Source organism: Lutra lutra, chromosome 3 (assembly GCF_902655055.1).
Source record: "Lutra lutra chromosome 3, mLutLut1.2, whole genome shotgun sequence".
Classification (NCBI taxonomy): domain Eukaryota; kingdom Metazoa; phylum Chordata; class Mammalia; order Carnivora; family Mustelidae; genus Lutra; species Lutra lutra.
In genome coordinates, this window is record NC_062280.1 from 121,880,608 (window position 1) to 121,902,225 (window position 21,618).

General features: G+C 37.5%; 1 protein-coding gene across 2 annotated transcripts in view; it reads right to left on the reverse strand.

Annotated features, from left to right (window-relative positions):
• The window catches only part of MIPEP (mitochondrial intermediate peptidase), a 171,816-nt gene that overhangs the window by 103,219 nt on the left and 46,979 nt on the right, over nucleotides 1-21,618 (reverse strand). For both annotated transcript variants that reach the window (XM_047722922.1, XM_047722923.1), the window contains exons 11-14: nucleotides 4,679-4,832; nucleotides 2,898-2,975; nucleotides 2,060-2,264; nucleotides 389-498 (exon numbers count right to left, since the gene is read on the reverse strand). In XM_047722922.1, coding sequence (XP_047578878.1) covers nucleotides 389-498; nucleotides 2,060-2,264; nucleotides 2,898-2,975; nucleotides 4,679-4,832 — 547 coding nt within the window. The remainder of the gene's footprint in view (nucleotides 1-388; nucleotides 499-2,059; nucleotides 2,265-2,897; nucleotides 2,976-4,678; nucleotides 4,833-21,618) is intronic.

A 21,618-nucleotide genomic window follows, 5' to 3' on the forward strand; every position in this document is an offset into this window, starting at 1 on the left:
CTTTACAAAACACTGGAAAAATTTAAACCAAGAGAACAAATACTCAGAAGCATAAATGTAAGAGGGAAGACCACTGGCTTTTCTGAAGCGAGGCTGGTTTGAAAGCCTGTTCTACAGAGTCCGCTTGTTTCCGCATCTGGAAAACAGGAACAGAGCACTTTCCTCAGGGGATGGTTGTGAGAACTAACAGGGTGAGGACATAGCATAGAATACAGAGCAGCTATCTCTCAACACAGTGATCATACTGGTTGCAAAAAAATAAAATAAGGTGGGAGGATTCTGGCGCTGAGAGAGGGTGACAGGTTCTGAGGAGCTGCATGTTACGCAGCAGTCCAGGAAAGCTGACCGCCATCACGCAGAGAACTGCACCACTGTAGAGCTCCCCTACCTGCCCGGTCTGATAATGTCTGGCAAACTGGGTAACCACTCGATAGTCATTTGCAAAGTACTCCATCAGAATAGACGGAACCTCAGCAAAGTCAGTAGGGCACCTGGTCCCTAAAATGGGGGGAAAAGAAGAAGAGTTGGCATGAATCAAATCACAATATTATCTTACTTTTTACGTACTCTTTTAAACTTTTATTGCACTTCTGATGAACTATGATAAGATTAAATTCATTAAATCAATATTTACTTCTATAAAATTATTGCACATATTTGCAGAAAAGTTTATTATAATCCCATATATTTCCTATATATCAAAAGTAAAACAAAATATTTGCACAGCTGGATAAAACACCTTGTAAAGCAATGGCTCAAACCCTCTATAAACAAATCCATCCTTGGCTATTCTGGGTTATACATGAGACACAAATTAAAACATTCTTACAATTAATATACCATTTGTATTAATTTACCAAATTCTCCCACCAAATGCTTTTATCCTTCACTTTTGTTTGTTTGTTTCTTCTATTCCCTATGCTATACTTTTCATCTCCTTGACTTACTTATTTTATAACTGGAAGTTAACACCTTTTAATCCCCTTCTCCTATGTCGCCCATCCTCCCATGCCCTCCCCTCTGGCAACCACCAGTTTGTTCTCTGTATTAAAAAATCTGTAGGTTTCCTTTTGTCTGTTTGTTCATTTGTTTTTTAGATTCCACAAATAAGTGAAATCATCTGCTTTTTGTCTTTCTCTGTCTGACTTATTTCACTTAGCATATTACCCTCTAGCTCCATCTATGTTGTTGCAAATGGCAAGATTTCATTCTTTATGGCTCAGTACTGTTCCATAGTATAAAGAGATACCACTTTCTCTTTATCCATATCCTTCATTTGTTTTAAAAGTACCTTTTTTAAAACCATTGTTTGCTTCTTATAGGAAAAGCCAATGCAAAAAAAAGCTGTATTTGAAACTTAAAATAACTTAAAGCGACAAATCCTGTAAGAACTTTTTGGTGACATTTTATGATTCTGTCCAGCTCATCTACAGTCTTTTTAAGTATCTTCTTCTCCCCCAAAATATTACGTAAACAAAGTAGTTAATAAATAACTAAATGAAAGCAATTTAGCAGGTGATCTAGAGCTGACCATATAGGATAGTGAGCCTAAGATTCAAGATGAGACAACAAAGAGGAAAGTCTGCATATAATATCATCAACTATGGCCACACACCAGCATGAAAAACTGTCATCTTATACAGGGGAAAAGCTTAGGAAATATTTTTTCAACATGCTTTCGTATGTATTCTAACTGATTTTGGAGAAAAAAGAGGCAATATCCTTTCACTTACTCACTAACTCTGTGCTAGGTACTAAGGAGACACTTATTTATTCCAACACATATAGCCAAAAACTTTGAATCCATATGAATAAGATAAAATGTGAAAGTGCAAACTCAGAAGACAAGTGAGAACCATTAGCAAGGAAGCAGAAAGATATCAGATGATCTGGTTGAATAACAACTAGAAGGACAAGGTGAGGCAACCTACAAAAATAACCACCTGACAATGTTAAATGGTCAGATTTTTCTAAATAAAGTGCCTTTTGCTCCAGTTTAAAATAAAACACAAGTTTTTAGAAGATGGTTGTTAAACAGAAGTCCCCTCTTTTGACTCACCAGTGACATGTTGGTAACGAGTACGACCCAGCATAGAATGCATGGCATGTCCCATTTCATGGAAGAGATTTTCCATCATTCCAGGAGTTAATAAAGTTGGTGAATTCCTTGAGGAATGGGGAAGATTCAGCATAAGAACTACAACTGGGAGCTGATAGTCTCCATCTTCCTTTAATCTGCCTCCACGGATTGTAAAATGACAATCCTGGAAGAATCAGAAACCATAACCAGAGAAGAGCATATTAGGTGATCTGAAGAATAAGAAACAGTTTCAATGAATATAAAGTTACACCAAGACATCTCAGTTCAAATTTACCTTAATTCCATTCTTCTATTTATTTTGTTATAGACACTTTTTCCTAATATTTTTTATTTTGCTAGAATTTTTAAGTTTTTTAAAATACCAGTACCACCTTGTGCTTGTGTTGACTCATTCATTCATTCACTCTATAAATATGTATTGAGGTGATGTTATACCAGCTTAGATCCACATGCTCTAACTCTAGATAACTGTACACAAGCAAGTAGGAAGGGGACAGACGCTGAGCTACTCTGGGGAGGGATGCTAATGTTTACTGTACCCCTTCCACATGTGGAGACACTTCTCATATCTATTGTCTTTATCGCTCAGAAGCAATGAACTCTATCACAAAGGGGGAAATTTGGAGTAATTTTCTCTAACAGGCTGAGATTCACATCATTGTATCACTTATTCTTCACAATAACCCGTTGAGGCAGCTCTCTCATTGTTTGGATGGCGAAATTGAAACTGAGTCCTGGAAACACTGAGCCACATAAAGTGACTTTTATGGAAACATAAAGTCACATAAAGCATCACCTGATGTGGTTTGTCTGCTCTCTGGAAGAAATCACAGTAAATGTACCCCAACAATCCTTCAGATTCATGAACCACAGCCTGGAAAAAAATTACATTTAGTGATGAATGAAGCCATCAGAAACTCTCAAAGTGGAAACACATCCCTAACAAGAATCTAAATATAAAATATCCATAGCCATAACTACAGACATTTCATTACTTTCTACATCCCACATGATCTAAAAATAAATTATCTATTGTCCCCTCATCTCTCAGAAGAATTTGATTTAGGGATTCTGTCCAGAAGAGGCAACCCTTCTTGTTTGAGCCCTTTGTCCCAATTGCCAGTGCCTCACAACACCGAGACCAAACCCAGCTCTTCAGACTGTTCACAGACCTCCCCCACACACCTGGAAACAAGTGCTGGCTTGACAGTTCTAGATCTAAATCTTAATTTAGATCTAAATGTAGATATAAGCCCCCAAATTCTAACCCCTGAATTCAGATATAACAGAAGTTTGCTTCTGGCTTCAGCTGAAGATCAGTAATATCATTATTTATGCTCTTCCCTCAAACTGGGCCTATACAAGACACACGGCTCATGGAGAGCTCAACAGCTGGCCTCCAGCTTGCCTCCTTTGTCTTGTCACAACTTGAGGATTCTGCCACAGAGAACCTCAGCTTTATGCACTACAACTTCGTGCAGGCATATATTCGTTAGTTCAACAAGTATCTCTTAAGCACCAAGTAGGTGTTTGGAATTTATCAAGGCATTCAGATACCAGCAGTGAACCAAACTGGCAAGGCAGTGAACCAAACTGGCAAAGCAGTTAACCAAACTGGCAAAGAGTGCTGCCCCACACACAATGGGGCCCACACCCCACAGCGGCAGAAGCCTGGCGGGCTCGAACTCTAGTGGGGGAAGCCTGGTGGGCTCATACTCTAATGGGGAAAGCTTTTCATTACTTGCCTTCTGTCCTTTCACTCTTACCAGTTTATCTCTGCACTCTATCAGTCTCCACCACTTTGTGAAGTACACAATGCACAGATTATCAGGTAATCAGTGCAGTGATAAGATAAAGCGTGCTCCCACTCTACCCTTCAATTCTATCACCATGCCTATTCCACTCTCACAGAACACAGCCAGGAGACCATCAGAGATCTTCCTTCCCTTGAAATAGTGTGGTATGCATATAGGCAGAAGGTAAAACAGAGTAACAGCAACACAGAGCCTTTGTGATGGTAAGTCCATAAATCCTCATAATCTTATCAAGAAAAAATGAACATATTGATATCGCAAATAAAGTGGGTCCTAACAGGAGAAGGGGTGGACGCCAGGCTTGAGGTCACAACACGGGATATAAATCAATATACTATAAAATATAAGCTCCCACAAGATGGGAAGGTGGTTAAAAAAAAAAAAGAAAAGAAAAGTGACAGATGTAATAAATTCTGCAATTAACCAAAAGGGACACTGAGCACTGCAGGAATATGAAAAGTAATGACAAATTTCTCTTTAACCAGAATTTGTCAACATACAAAGATTCAACTTTCTGTCAAGTCCCTAAAAAAATTTTTTTTCAGAAAATTCACTCTGCTAGTATATGTTTCTATCAGTTGATTTTAGAGAAAAATGAGTTTTTTTTAAGTCAGAAGCAATGACTTGGACTTTCCAGGAAACGGAAGTAAAGTGAGCCACACTCCCATCATGGCAAAGCTGCCTTGAGGATAAAACTGCTATTAACTTGATTACCAAACCCTAGAGATAAAGGAGTGCAACTCTACACTCACTGAATGCTTACCAGTTTGCGAACATCTTCACACCACACCTCTCCTTTCGCAGGCTGCTCTGCATACAATGTAATTCCTAACAGTTTGGTAAACAAAATATTTAGGCCTTCCATGCATGCTCCAAGGGAGAAAAATGGGCAATATAAACTGGGCTCAATATTATACCTAAAAGAAAGAAGAGAGGTTCAATAGCATTTTTGTTTATTTCAATTTATTCATTTAAAATTTAGGATCATGGTAGGTAAAACAAAGGATTGAAAACAAAAAGGTACATCTCTATCTTTTGAGGGATTTTCAGAAGAAAGGCAATCTAATTATTCTGAGCAGTAAGAGTGGTAAGTAGTAATTCTTAGTATAAGAGTAGTATCAGTAATGAGTAATTAAGGTAGACACACCATTCCCTAAACTTCATCCTTCGCAAGTTATTTACTTGCGCTGACTTAAACAACCCATCTATCTCAATTACCCACATCACACACATTCCTTTATGCATACCTACAGACAGAATCTGACCAATAATGAGATATCTGAGCAATAATGAAATATGAAGTATGTTGTTTTCTTAAAAAAATGTCTTATATCACATAAATAGTAAACAAACTCAAGTCCTGAAGCATACTAAGTGAATTTAAATCTTACCTCTAGTAAAATATTTGTTAATGGAAAAAGTCTCTGAAACACTGACAATCAGATCTTAACTCATCTGTTTTACAGTTAAATACCTTAAATAAAGCATAACGTACTGGCACGGTTAATTATTCTTCATTCAAAAATGGCTTTTTATGCCCTCTTCCAACATAAGCCAAAACCACATCCAGAATATGTGATGTGAACGGTCACTTCTGAGTCACTAGGTCAGGCCAAACTTTATGACCACAGTAGAAAGAATGGCTCTAGAGTAATTGTAGGTGCTTATTCTATTTCTACTCTCTGGAATTAACAAAATATATACCTAGGGTGCCAGAAGGTAGCCACACTTGCGATGAGCATAGCATTACACATAAACCTGTCATATCACTATGATGGATGCCACAAACTACCATAATATTGTGTGCCAACTATACTTCAAGAAAAATTAATTAATTAAAATAAAAACAAAATACATATAAACTTTGATGCAAAACATAGACAAACATATGCTTATTACTAAATGGATGACTGGATTTAGTGAGCATGTATAAATTACACCACAAAAGAAATTTTGACTACCGAAATCCACAAGTTTACAACTTAATTCCTGATCAACTTTTCATAAAAACAGAATCTCACTAGTGAAAGATACATGTCAGCAGTTCAGTGTCTTCACTCAGGGATCCATATACTTGTGCAGGCTCTGAAGAAGCCTACTGCTTGCTGGAGGTAAGGAACGAGGGGCGTGTCTCTCTAAGGAGTTCACCGTGAAGGAGGCAGAGAGGTGGACAGACAATTCTGGTCTCCTCCTGGAGCAGCAGCAGAGCTGGCACTAGAGACACAGTCAGAGGACTGAGGGAAGGACACAGAGAGCAGGACAGCAAGAGGTATGGGTATGATGACTTCCCTTGTGGAAGAGAGGATAGAAACAGGAAGGGGTCAGAAAGGAATTCAGAAACAGGAGTCTGCTGGGTGGGGTGGGGATAAGGATTAAGGGCAGCGAGAAGGAGTAATAAGGGTAATCCAGGGAGAAGCAACAGTGTGAAGTCATGAAACAGCCTGGAAACTCCTAAACCAGTGGCTAAATATGAGCCAGTTCATGATGGAGGGGATCAACGGGAAAAGAGAGGGAGGGGAGTCTAGACACATGTGGGCAGGGTCCAGAGAACAGAGGGCTTCACACATAAACCTGAGGGATTGGGATTTCACATTGTAGGCATGTGGTCTATCAACTTCTTCATTATGCAGCCAAATCATTAAAAGAATTTTTAACTATTCAACTTTATATATATATATATATTATATATATATGTTATATATATATATATTTATAAATTATATTCTACTACATTTTAAAAGCAAAAAAAAGGATACCTTTTTACAAGTTGAAATAAAAATAAATCTGAGCAAAATTTCTAATGCACAATCTCAGTGAATTGTTCACAGAGCGGGAGACATGGAAGACTGCTTTTGTAGGCAACAGAGAAGCAATCTGATGCTTTCTGGAACACTGCAAGGCTGACAGTGTGGAGGGAGGAATGCAGGAGAGGCAGGGAGAACAAACAGTAAACAAGGGTCTGAATATAAGCAAAGGCAGTGGGATCAAGGATGAGGAGGCAGGTATGAAGTTGTTTCTCTTTGAGATGAAAATGTTTCTCTTTGAGATGAAATGTTGCAGACTGTGTGAGTGAGTAAGAATGGTCTAGAACAATACACAGGTTTCTGGCTTGAGCCAAATGGTTGGGGTGGCAGAGGCATTTAATCAGAGCACTAAGCAGTTAAAAAGAAGGGAGGAGATGGGTATTGTAAGGTTTATAGGCGAGGATAAACACGACACCAGATGAGGTAGGCACAAGGCAAGATTTATTAAAGGCACTCTCCAGTGAAGTTTCAGGGCTCAGGAGAAGGGGGGCCAGGAAAGTCGCGCCGAGAGGAGGTGGGCAACCTCAGGCGAGGTTTCCATGACTCTGGAAAGCGGAGTCAGGGAAGTCGCGCTGGGAGGGAGTCAGCGGGGGTCTTTATCGGGCCAAGGCAGGGGCATGGGCTCACATCCATATATGGTAGGGTATTTGGTGATCAGAGGGTATGGGGTGGAGGGTCCTGATACTTCTGTTTCCTGCATAGGTATCGGGTTACCTATGGAGGCGTGACCTGGCCATACATCCTTTTGACCGGAGAGTCAAGGGTTGAGGAAGAGGGGGAAGGGGGCTGGAAGATGGCGGCACAGCAGTCATTTCTATTGTTCCTCCTGCATTCCTGGAGCCACCAACCCAACAGGTATGTTTGTGGGAGAAGAAAGGAGGGTGGGGTGCAGTTGTGGAGAAAGAGGTAGGTCATGGAAAATAAATTCAGTTCTGAAGACACTGACTGTGAAGTGCCCATAAGATGTCAGACACTCAGTTAAGACTGAGTCTTCATTGCTCAGGTGTTAATTAGAGCTGTAGAAGGAGAGGGGTTACTAGAAAAGGGTGGTACAGTGTGAAAAGAGGGCCAGCAGCGATCTTCCAGATGAAGAGATAAAAAGGAAGACAGAGAAGAAAAGTCAGAGCTGTTAGGGCACGAAAGAAAGGGACATCATGGAAAAGGGGGAGAAAATATGTTGTAAAAACAGGAAAAAATGGAGGCTTCTGGTGTCTGTTTCAGCATATAGGGAACCTGGAAGGCATTATTCCATCCTAACAAGTAAAATCCTCAAGAAACTAAAAAGTCAACGTCTCCTCTTGTATCCAGCAGAGAGCTGAGGTCACAAAGCAAACTGCCGCCCCCCAAATGTGTAAAGACAAGCAGGCAAATACAGAGAATCACAACTTACAGAACTCTCCAGTGTGGACTAGCACTGAGGTAGGAAAATTTAAACTACAGTTGACAAATTAGAGGCTAAGTGTGGACAAATCTGAGATTTAAAAACTCCAGGGAGGCCCAGTTTAAGGGGGGGGATCCCCCACATTTTAATTTTACCTCCAGGAGCCCTACCAGGTTCTCACAGTAAAGATGGAGAAAGATTCTCTCAATGCTTCCAACAGGGAGAAGGAAAAAACAGCCATTTTGAAATACACCAGAGCATTCTGCTATTCTTAACAAGGTTGCCCTCAAAAGAAACTGTCTTACCAGAGCCTAACTTACTTAGAAGAAAGAAATACCCAACCCAATCCCCCCTCTCATCAAAGCAGGGAAGGCAAACTGAAAAGCCCTTACAAAAGTCAGAGCTGAGGGGCACCAGCTCTATAACAGACTGAGACCTAATGACAGAACTTTAGAATGAATCCTTCCCACCCCCCTTCACCACCACAGCAATGGAGATCCTATAAAATAACAGGTGAATACAACTGAAAAACTGCACATGTCAGATCTTATTTAAGTACAAGTCCCCAGAGAAACCCAAATACAACATCAGAGACTATAAGTAGGTAGGTAAGTAGGTAGGTAGGTAGGTAGGTAGGTAGGAAGGGGTGGGGAGGGGTCGGGAAAGGATAAAACTTCAGCCTCCGACACCACAGCTACTGCAAAAGGAAACACAGCCTAACTAACTCCCAGCCAGTGAGTACTTCATGTCCAACTTAAATCAAACCATTTCAAGTCACAATAAAGGACCAAAACCACAGTCTGAAGAAACAGAAACAATCACCAGAACCAGATTCATGTATGTAGAAATGTTAGAATAACCAGACTGAGAATTCAGAAGCAACTATGATTAACATGCCAAGGGTTCTAAACAAACAAACAGACAAACAAAAATAAAACACAAGATTCATGGGTAAATGTAACAGAGAGAGGGGAACTAAAAAAAGAATCAAAGGAAATGCTTATCAGTAGACTGGACATGACCAGGAAACCATCAGTGACCTTGAAGAAATGTCAGTAAAAACTTTCAAGAGTATGATGCAAAGAGAAAGAGAATGAAAAAGAAGAGAAGACCCAAAGAATTGTGGGATAATTACAAAAGATGAAATGTATATGTAATGGGAATTACAGAATGAGAATAGAGAGAGAAGGAACAGAAGAAATATATGACGTAATAATGGCTGAGAACTTTCCAAATGAAGGACAAACACCAAGCAGGGTGGAAAACACACTTGGGAATACCATATTTCAACTGCAGAAAATCATAGACAAGGAAAAAAATCTCCAAGAAGATGGAGAGGGAAAAAAGCATCTCACCTGTACAGAAGCAAGAATAAGAATTACATCTACATTCTCTTCAGGAACTATGCAACAGAAAAGAGTATCGTAGAAAATACTTAAAGAATTGAAATGAAAAACCCACAAACCTAGAATTCTGTTTCCAACAAAATTACCCTTCAACGGTGGAGAAATAAGGACTTTCTTGAACAAACAAAAATTGAGGGAATTTCTCACTGGTAGACTTGTAAGAAATGCTAAAAACAGTTCTTCAAGAAGGAAAATGATGGAAGTCAGAACCTTGGATCTATGTGAGAAAACAAGAGGGCTGGAGAAGGAATAAACGGAAGATATAAAAGCAAATCTTTTTATTTCTTATTTTTAAATGACCTAATGCATAACAGCTTCATCAGAATAATAATAGTGACAATGTATGAGGAGATTATAGTTATAGATAAGTGAAATCCAGGAGAGCAATGTTAAGAGGAACTAAACAGAAGTACTGGCTACCTTCACAAACCATGAAGCAGTGCAGTATGATCTGAGATGGACTTAGAGTGTAAATGTCAGGACAATGCTTAAAAACTGGAAAAAGGGGGGATAAAAACTGGAGTCATATAAAGCACTCAAATAAACCATAAGGCAGAAAAAGAAGAGTGGAAGACAATTAAAGAAAAGGGAGAAAGTGTAAGGGCAAAGAACAGAAATATGTGTTATTCATACATGGTGATATGCTATATATTAACCCAATTATATAACTAATCACTTTAAACATCGAAGGTCTGGATATTACAATTAAAATAGCGAAGTTGAGAAAAACAAGACCCAATTCTTTGTCGTCTGTAAGAAACTGACTTCAATTGTAAAAACACAGGTAGCTTAAAAGTAAAGGGATGGAGAAGGAATTCCATGCCAACACTAAGCAACAGAAAGTTGGAATAGCTACATTAATTCCAATCAGAGCAGCCGTCAGAGAAAACAAAGTAATCAGAGATGAAGATGGGCATTACACAGTGATAAAAGGGTCAATTCTCCAACAAGACATAACAATCCTCACTGTCTTAATGCATTTTAACTGGACATCAAAATACGTGAGGTAAAAACTGATAGAACTACAAGGAGAAACAGATGAATCCAGTATTATAGCTGGAGACTTCACTATCCACCTGTCAGAAATGCAGATCCAAGAGGCAGAAAATCAGTGAGGACATGTTGAACTGAAGAGCACCAACAATTAAATGAATATAATAGACATCCAGGCAATGTTTATCCAACAACAGTGGCATATACATTATTCTGAAGATCACAAGGAATATTACCCAAGAGAGGCCACATTGTGGGAAATAAAATACATCTTAACAATTTAAAAGAACAGACATCATACAATGAATGCTCTCAGACCACAACTGGATTAATCTAGAAATCAATAACAGAAGGATAGTTGGAAAAGACCAAAGTATTTAGAGATTAAGCAACACACTTCTCACTAACACAGGGTAAAAGAAGGCTCAAGGAAAATTTTAAAATATTTGGACAAAATGAAAATGAAAATACAACTTATACAAATCTGTGGGATCCAATTAAAGCAATGCTTATAAGAACAGTCAAAGCAATTAATACATATACTAGAAAGAAGACAGATCTAAAGTCAATAATTTAAGCTTATACCTTAGGAAACTAGAAAAAGAAGAACAAATTAAATCCAAAGTAATGAGAAGAAAAAACATTTTTTTTTTAATTAGAGCATCCCACCTGGTCATGATAGATGATCCTTTTAATGTACTGTTGAATCCTATTAATAGCTAGGATGTTGTTGAGAATTATACCCTCCATATTCATCAGGGATATTGGTTTATAATTCTCCTTCTTAATGGGTCTTTGCCTGGTTTTGGGATCAAGGTAATCCCAAAATATATATATAATGCATTATATATTATTGGGATTAATATCCAAAATATATAAAGAATTTATACAACACCAAGAAAACTCCCCAAATAATCCAATTAAAAAATGAGCAGAGGACCTCAATAGACATTTTCCAAGGAAGACATAGATGACCAAGAGATACATGAAAAGATACTCAACATCACTCATTATCAGGGAAATGCAAATCAAAACGACAATGAGACATCACCTTACACCAATGAGAATGACGAAAATAAAAAACACAAGAAATAACAAACGTTGATGAGGATGTGGAGAAAAACGAACCCTTGTGTACTGGTGGTGGAAATGTAAACTGGTGCAGCCACTGTGGAAAACAGTATGGAGGTTCTTCAAAAAATTAAAAATAGAATTACCATTATGATCCAGTAATGCCACTACAGGGTATTACCCAAAGAAAATGAAAATGAAAACACTAATTCAAAAATATATATGCTCCATGTTTATTGCATCCCTGTTTACCATAGCCAGGATATGGAAGCAATACAGTATCCATCCATCCACAGATAAATATATATATGTATGTAGGTATATGTATATATATATATAGATATATATAGGTATGTGTGTGTGTGTGTGTGTGTGTGTGTGTGTGTAATGGAACACTACTCAGCATAAAAAAAATAATAAAATCTTGCCATATGCAACAACATGCATGGGCCTAGAGGTTATATATACAATGCTAAGTGAAAAGTCAGAAGAAGACAAATACCACATGATTTCACTCATATGTCAGATTTAAAAACAAACATACAAACAAAAAAGAGGCAGACCAAAAAAGACTTATTTTTTTATTGTTTTCATTTAAATTTTAGTCAACACACAGTGAATACTGGTTTCAGGAGTAGAACTCAATGATTCATCACTTACATACAATACTCATATTCATCATAACAAGTGCCCTCCTTAATACCCACTCAACCCCCATCTAGCCCATCCCCCACTCACCTCCCTCCATCAACCTTCAGTTTGTTCTCTATCTGTAAGAGTCTCTAGTGATTTGTTTCCCTCTCTTTTCCCCCCTCCCACATGTTCATCTGTTTTGTTTCTTGAACTCCACATATGGGTGAGATCACATGGTATTAGTCTTTCTCGGTCTAACTTACTTCATGTAGCACAATACCCTTTAGTTCTATCTACATCACTGAAAATGGCAAGATTTCATTCTTTTGATGGAGGAGTAATATTCCATTGTGTCTATATACATTCTTTATTCATCAATTGATAGACATTTGGGCTCTTTGCACAGTTTGGTTATTGTTGAAAAAAAAGACTTTTAAATACAGAGAAAAAAACTGGAAGATGGGTGTAACAGATAAAGAGGATTGAGAATGCACTTATCACGATGAGCACTGAGAACTGTTGAATCATTATATTGTACACCTGAAACTAATAGAATACTGTATATTAATTATACTTGCATAAAAAATAAAACTGTAAAAATTAACAAGATCTATATGAGGAACACTACAAAACTCTGATGAAAGAAAGCAAAGATCTAAATAAGTAAAGAGATATTCCAAGACCATGGATAGGAAAACTATTGCTAAGCTGTCAACTTTTCCCAGTGTGATCTATAGATTGATTGCTCTATCAGTCAAAACCCCAGCAAATTATTTTGTGGATTTCGACAAATTCATCCTAAAGTTTATATGAGAGGCAAAGACCCAGAAGAATAAACACAATATTGAAGAGGAAGAAAAAAAAAAAAAAGCTCTAGTAATCCAAATAGTGTGGAATTAACAAAAGAATATACAAATAGAAAAATGGAACAGAGTAGACCCAAACAAATATAGTCACCTAATCTCTGACAAAGGAACAAAGATGCTAAAAAGGAGAAAGGATAGTCTTTTCAACAAATGGTGCTAGAACAACAGGACACCTACATGCAAAAAGTAAATCTAGACACAGACCTTATGCCTTTCAGAAAAATTGACTCAAAATGCATCGCAGACCTAAATGTAAAACACAAAACTATAAAACACCTGGAAGATAATACAGGAGAAAACCTAAGTGACCTTGGGTTTGACAATGTCTTTTTAGAGATAACATCAAAAGCACAATCCATGAAAGAAGGAATTGATAAATTGGACTCCATTAAAATTAAAAACTTCTGCTCTGCAAAAGACACTGTTAAGAGGATGAAAAGACAAGCTGCAGACTAGAAGCAAAACTTTGTAAAACACATATCTGATAAAAACTGGTATCTGAAACAAACAAAACACTCTTGAAACTCCACAGCAAGACAAGAAACAACCTGATAAAAAAGTAAACGAAAGGTCTGCTAAACCCCACACCGAAGAAGTCATACAGATGGCAAATAAGAATATGAAAAGATGTGCTACACATTACATGTCATCAGGGAAATACAAATTAAAACAACAATGAGATGCCACAACACACCTATCAGAATTGCCAAAATCCAAAACACTGACAACACCAAATGCTGGCAAGGATGTAGAGTGACAGAACTGACATTCATTGCTGGTGGGAATGCAAATGATTCAAGCCACTTTAAAAGATACCTTGGCAGTTTCTTCCAAAACTAAACATATTTCTATCATACGATCCAGCAATCACACTCCTTGGTATATACTCAAATGTGTTGAAAACATGTCCATACAAAACCTGCACATAAATATTCCCAACAGCTTTATTCATAATTGTCAAACCTGGATGCAAACAAGAGGTCCTCAGTTGGGGAATGGATAAATAAACAATGAACAAGTGAATGAATTTAAAAAAATAAATTTTTTAAATTCTACACAACAGAATTAACAGCACTAAAAAGAAATGAGCTACCAAAACATGAGAAGACATAGAGAAACCCTAAATGCATTTTGCTAAGTGAAAGAAGCCAATCTGAAAAGGCTACACACTATGACTCCTACTACAAGACATTATGGGAAGGGAAAATTATGGAGACAGTAAAGGATCAGCGGTTGCCAGGGATGGGGGAGCGGGAGGAGACAGCAGGGATGAGGACATGGAGCACGGGGACTGTCACAGCAGTGAAATGATGCTGTACGACACTGTCATAGTGGATCCCTCCCATTATACATTTGTCAGAACTCATAGGCAGTGCAACACAGAGGAAGCCCTAATGTAAACTAAGGACTTGAGTTAATAATATGATCTTATCAATTGTAACAAATGTATCACACTAATAAAAGATGTCAATAACAGGGAAAACTGTGAGAGGATAAAGGGGATTTATAGGAACTCTTTGTACTTTATAGAACACAATTGTTCTATAAACTTATAACCTAAAAACAAAAAACAAAACCAGCGCCACTGTTAAGAAACCATACTTGAGAGAGGCCCTCTTTTTAAAAGGGACCAGAGCCACGATAAGTCTAGGCCTAATTTGTTCCACTCATGAGGCAGTACCTTTCTGAGGATTCTACCTGCTATTCCATAAATTATCAAGTTTTTTCCACTTTGGCTGGTGGGAACATGAATAACACATGGCCCTGTGCAAGCTGCAGTTGATGGGTCCCTGGCTCTTTTCAGAGGGTTCTTTCCTTGTGGTCCATGCAGCGCTCCCCTCTCTGGACTGCAGGTCCTTGGCCTCCATGGCTGCCCAGTTCTAATGGCTCTGCCCAGGGAGACTACGGTGCTCCACTTACAGGCCCCACTGCTTGGCTATAATTTGGAAGTTCCTCCAAGAACAGAGCTGGGGCCATTGTAAGGTCACTTGGGTTTTTTTCCCTTTTGCAGGGATCAGGGGCTTACAGTGACAGCTTCACTACATCTGCACACCACTGTCTCATAGGTTTGATGAGATTGATTTTAGTTGTACATGCAGGAGGTAAATTTGGTTCCTGTTATTCAAACTTGGTCAGAAGTCTCTTTGTTTTTGAATTTTAGGACAGTGGATATTCAAAAGTGAACAATAAACATACGCATTCTTAGGGGGTGAAAAAGGGAATTAATCAGGAATGTCAAGGCTACTACTAGACCTGCCCAGTGGAGTCACCCCACAGACATTCCAGGCAGTACCATGGGGAACCACAATGTAGAACTAAGATCATCTAAGGAAAGGAAGTGACCCTAGGAGTCCATAGAACTGGCTGGGTCTGGGTAAACAGACCAACTGGAGGAACTGGGCTTCTAAGCAGCACAAGCAAACCAGAAGAACACAAGACTTCAAAGCAAAGGGAAGAAGGCAGCAGCACCACCATATACTCCCTGGGAAGCAGCTTCCTGCTCTGCCCAGTTTGCCTATATAAGCCCCACCTGGATGGGACTTTGGATAGAATGTATGTGCCTTTTTCTAGAATGTAGGCTAATATTACCATGTGTGGTAAAGCATATTTTTAAAATTCATGGAATGGGGAAAAGAAAGAGTACTGATTAAGAGCACCAGTTTGGAACTAATAGGCCTGAGTTTGAAACATACCACTTGCTGCATGATCCTAAGCAAAGTACTTCCTTTACCATGTCTTAGTTTGGCCATCTGTGAAAATATGGATATAACCATACCTACTTCATGTGGTTGTTGCAAGATTTCAGGTGAAATGATACATACAGAATTCTCAGAAGAGTGCACGGGGCAAGTTCTCAATAAAAAATGAGGGAGAAAAGAGGAGGAGAGGAGCTCAATGACACCTATTTGCACTTTGTTCTCCTGATTACAGAACCCTTCTTCCAAGTGTTACAACAGCAGTGACTACTTATAGCCCTTACAGGTACAGCCACATGCATAGGACCTCGGCCTGGCCAATCTAAGTACTTCTATACCCCTAGGTTGCAAATGCTTCCAAACTTTACCCCTGTATTTCTCAGTTACATGAGTCAACCAGCTCTCTCTTCTGCATAAGTTAGTTTAAACAGGGTTTCCTTCAGTGATAATGGAAATAGTCCTAATATAGTAGCCACCATCTGAATTTAATGGCCTTAAAAAAGATCCTTTTTTAGGTTACAGAGCACAAATTTGCACAATAGATTAAGCATCATAAAGATTATAGGTAACTGGAAGGTACCTTTTTGAGGGTCAGTATTCATCTCATCAGCACTCAAAATATACTTGTTTGGGTGAACCAAAAAAAAAAACCAAAAAACAAAAACATAAAACCAGAACTTTGTTTTGTGAAAAATAGGTAACTCACTTATCTGTTTTGCTACTGAATCAAGCTGGACTGACCTTAAAGAAAAAAAATTAAAATGTCAGAGTCAAACCATAGGCAGAACATGAATAAATAGGAAGAAAAAATTAACCACATAGCTCTCAAAGCTAGAAAATTTGATTTAAAAACATAACTCACTTTTTATTGCTAGATAATAAAAATAAATATAAAAACAAAACAAAAAATAGAGGATTCTGGGAAGATGCCAAGAAGGAAGCATCAGTAATCTGTCTCCCCACCTAGACAACTGCACTGGTAGAATCTGTCTGATGTAACTATTTTGGAACTCTGGAGTCTATTGAAGGCATTCAGCTTCCAGGGGAAAGCCTGAAGTGTAAATTGTGGTTAGTTTTAGCTCCTAGGACAGCAGTGTCTACCTAGCCCATCCGCAGCCTCATGGCAGGCAGCTGTGCACCTATTCCTGAAGCAGATTACACACAGCTTATGGGATCAGGGTGGGCACAAAAGGGCTCTGTCCCCTTAATTTGGGAGATCTGTGCTCTGATAGCTGATTGCTACTTCTGCTTTTAGAGGTGTGAGAGGCAGGCAGCCATTGTTTTAACTCCCTCCATTGTTGCGAACCTCCCCGCTCCAGCTCAAGTGACTTCCAGATGTAAAGGACTCATATTTTTTTTTCTTCATTTTTCACTCTTCCCCTTTTTAAAACCAGACATCAAAATATTCAAAAACAGCTGCATCTATGAGGAAAATTAGAAAGTGCACATGTCCAAGAAAAGGCTCAAAAAGACCTGAGAAGACATCACACCTTGGGCTGATCCCAAGCACAGAGACAGCTTACAACAATCAAAACCACAAAAACAATAAACTAAAGCAATAACATGACACCCAGAAAATGCTGGGGGAGTGTTCAATAAAAACATCACAAGGCATTCAAAGAAACAGGAAAGTATGGCCCACTCAAAGGAAAGAAATAATTCAACAGCTCTGTCCCTGAAAAAGACTGAATGGCAGATATATTAGACAAAGACTTTAAAACAACTACCTTAAGGATGGCCAGAAACTAAAGGAAGAGGTGTAGAAGTTCAAGAAGACAATGTGTGAGCAAAATAAAAATATCAATAAAGGGACAGAAAAACCTAAAAAGAAATTCTGAAGATGAAAGGGAAGACAATACCTGAAGTGAAAAATTCACAGAAGGGATTCAAAGGCAGATGTGAGCAGGCAGAAGAAAGAAGCTGGACTAGAAAATAACACTAAAACAGGAAAACGAAAAGCTGATGAACAGAAAGAAAAAAGATTGAAGAGAAGTGAAGAGAGCCTAGAGACCAGTGGAAAACCATAAAAAGGACCAACATAGATATCATGGGTGTTCCAGGAGGAGAAGATAAAGAAAAAGAGGCAGAGAGAATATTTTAAGAAATAATGGCTGAGGGCGCCTGGGTGGCTCAGTGAGTTAAAGCCCCTGCCTTCAGCTTGGGTCATGATCCCAGAGTCCTGGGATCGAGCCCCACATCAGGCTCTCTGCTCAGCGGGGAGCCTGCTTCCTCCTCTCTCTCTCTCTTTCTGCCTGCTTCTCTGCCTACTTGTGATCTCTGTCAAATAAATAAATAAAATCTTTAAAAAAAAATGGCTGAAAACTTTCCAAATTTTAAGAAAGGCATGAATATAAACATTCAAGAAGCTCAACAAACTCTAAGAAAAATGAATTCAAAGCCACCCAAACCAAGATATAATAAAACTTTCAAAAGCCAAAATAAAAGATGCATCTTAAAAGCAGCAACAGAAGCAAATCATCACATACAAGGTATACTCAATAAGATTTTCTGCATATTTCTCACCAGAAACTTTGGAGCCCAGAAAACAGTGGACTGACATTCAAAGTGCTACCAGGAAAAAAAAAAAAGAAAAAATCAAGAATCCTATATCTGACAGAACTGCCCTTTAAAAGTGAAGGAGAAATCAAGACATTCCCAGATAAACAACAGTTGAGGGAGTTCATGACCACTAGACCTGCTCTGCAAAAAATGATCAAGGGAGTCCTACAAGGTAAAATGTAAGGACACTAGACAGTAACTGAAATCATATGGAAAAATAAAGGTGTCAATTAAGGTAAATACATGAGCAATTACAAAAGCTATTATTATTATAATAATACTTTATACTTTCTGTTTTCTATAGCATTTAAGAAACCAATTAAAGAAAAAACAATTATTAATATAAAATCTAGTATTACTGTAACTTTGGTTAGTAATTCTAAATCTTGTTTTCTACATAATCAAGGAGACCAACACAGTTCAAAGAATTACTGGTTTATGTTTTGGGACACACAATCTGTAAGGTATAATTCTGTGATATTAACTGAAAGGAGTGAGTACAGAGCTGTAAAGGATACTTTCACTATGTTACTGAAATTAAGCTTCTATAAATTAAAATTAAAATGTTATAATTTTAAGATATTAAATGTAATCCCCATGGCAACCACAAAGAAAATATCTATATAATATACTCAAAAGAAAACTACAAAGGAATGTAAACATTTCATTACAAAAAAATCAACTGAACACACACAAAAAAAGACAGGTATGCAGGAAATGAAGAAATAAAAATCTATAAGCCAAAAAAAAAAAAAAAAAAACCTATAAGCCATAGAGAAAAAAAAATAGCACAATGACAGAAGTAAATCCTTTCTTATCAGTACTTTACAATGTAAATTATGCTATCTACAACATAGTCACTTGAGATCCAAAGACACAGACAGATTGAAAAGGAAAGAACATAAAAAGATATTCCATACAAACAGTAACCAAAAGAGCATAGGGGTGATTATAGAAGAAACAAAGGAGGACACAAATGTTAATTAACAGTTCAACAGAGTGAGAAAACATAACAATTAAAAACATTTACACAATGACAGCCCATCAAAATATATGAAACAGAAATGGAGAGGATTGCAGGGAGAAATAAACAGACATTCTACAATAACAGTTAGATACTTCAATAACCCACTCATCATCATGGATACAACAAGACATAAGATAAATAAGGAAATAGAGGACTTAACACAACAAACCAACTAGATCTAACAGTTATACACAGAACGTTCCACCCAACAATACCAGCACACACATTCTTCCTAAGTGCACACATGACATTTTTCAGGATAGACCATATGTTAGGCTACAAATTAAGTCTTGATAGATTTTTTAAAAATAGGTATCATAAAGAGCATCTTCTCAGGCCACAACAGGATGATGTTAGAAATCAGTAACGCGAAAAAAACTGAAAAGTTCACCAACTGTGGAAATTAAACAACATACTTCTAAACAACCAATGGATCAAAGAAGAAATAGTAAAGGAAATTAGAAAATACTTAGAGGTGAATGACAATAAAAACACAACATACCAAAACTTATGAAATGCAGCAAAAGTGATGCTAAGGGGAGAATTAATAGCTATAAATGCTTACATTTAAAAAGAGAGAAAGAGCTCAGACCAACAACCTAATTTTACAAATTAAGGAACTAGACAAAAGAACAACAAACTAATCCCAAAGCTAGCAGAAGGAAGGAAAGAAAGATCAGAGTAGAGATAGATGAAATAGAGAACAGAAAAATAAATTAAAAAAAAAATCAATGAAACCAAAAGCTGGTTCTTCAAAAATATCAAAAAATTGACAACCATTAGCTGGATGGACTAAGAAAAAAAGAGGTAAGACTCAAATTGCCAAAATCAGACATGAAAGTGGGGGCATTATGACCAATTCTACAGAAACAAAAGAAAATTATGAGGGTACTTATACATCAAAAAATTGGAAGATCTACAAGAAATGGACACATTTCTAGAAACACTAAAACTACCAAGATTAAATCATGAAGAAACAGATAAGCTGAACAGACCTATAAATAGTAAGGAGATTGAATCAGGAATCAAAAATTTTCCAACAAATTAGAGCCCTGGACCTGATGGCTTCACTGATGAGTTTCACCAAATATTTAAAGAATAATACCAATCCTCTTAAACTTTTCCCAAAAAGTAAAGAGGGAATACTACCTAACACATTCTATGAGGTGAGCATAGTCCTGATACCAAAGCCAAAGACATGACAAGAAAAGAAAATTACCAAAGAAAAGGCCAATATCTTGATGAATATTGATGTAAAAATCCTCAAAAAAATATGAGCAAACCAAACTCAACAGTACACTAAAGGGATCATACACCACAACCAAGTAGAATTTATTTCTGGAATGCATGTATAGTTCAACATCTGAACATCAAACAATGCAATATGCCACATCAACAAAATGAAGGAAAAAAATCCCACATGATGATCCCAACTGATGCAGAAAAAGCATCTGACAAAATTCAATACCTTCTCATGATAAAAACACTAAAATTAATAGGAATAAAGGAAACAACCTCCACATAATAAAAGCCAAATATAAAAAACCCACAGCAAACATCACACTCAATGGCAAAAAACTGAAAACTTTTCTCTAAAATCAGAAACAAGGCAAGGCTACCTGCTTTTACCACTTCGACACAGTACTGGAAATTCCAGAGTAATTAGGCAAGAAAAAAAAAAAAAGAAAGACAGAAGACATCTAAATTGGAAAGGAAGAAGTAAAATTATCTGTCTACAGATGATGCACTCCTTTATATAAAATTATATTATTATATAATTAAATAATTATATAATTAAATTATATATATTAGAACTAATAAATTCAACAAAACAGCAAGATAACAAAATCAGGGGCGCCTGGGTGGCTCAGTGGGTTAAAGCCTCTGCCTTCGGCTCAGGTCATGATCCCAGGGTCCTGGGATCGAGCCCCGCATCAGGCTCTCTGCTCAGCAGGGAGCCTGCTTCCTCCTCTCTCTCTGCCTGCCTCTCTGCCTACCTGTGATCTCTGTCAAATAAATAAATAAAATCTTTAAAAAAAAAAAAAAGATAACAAAATCAACACACAAGAAACAGCTGCATTTCTATACACAATGAACAATGTTAAGAGGAAATTATAAAACAACTCCATTTACCATAACATCAAAAAATAAAATGCTTAGGACTCAATCAAGGAAGTGAAAGATCTGTACAATAAAAACTATAAAACATTGCTGAAAAAAGTTAAGGAAGACATAAATAAATGGAAATATACCCCACGCACATGAAT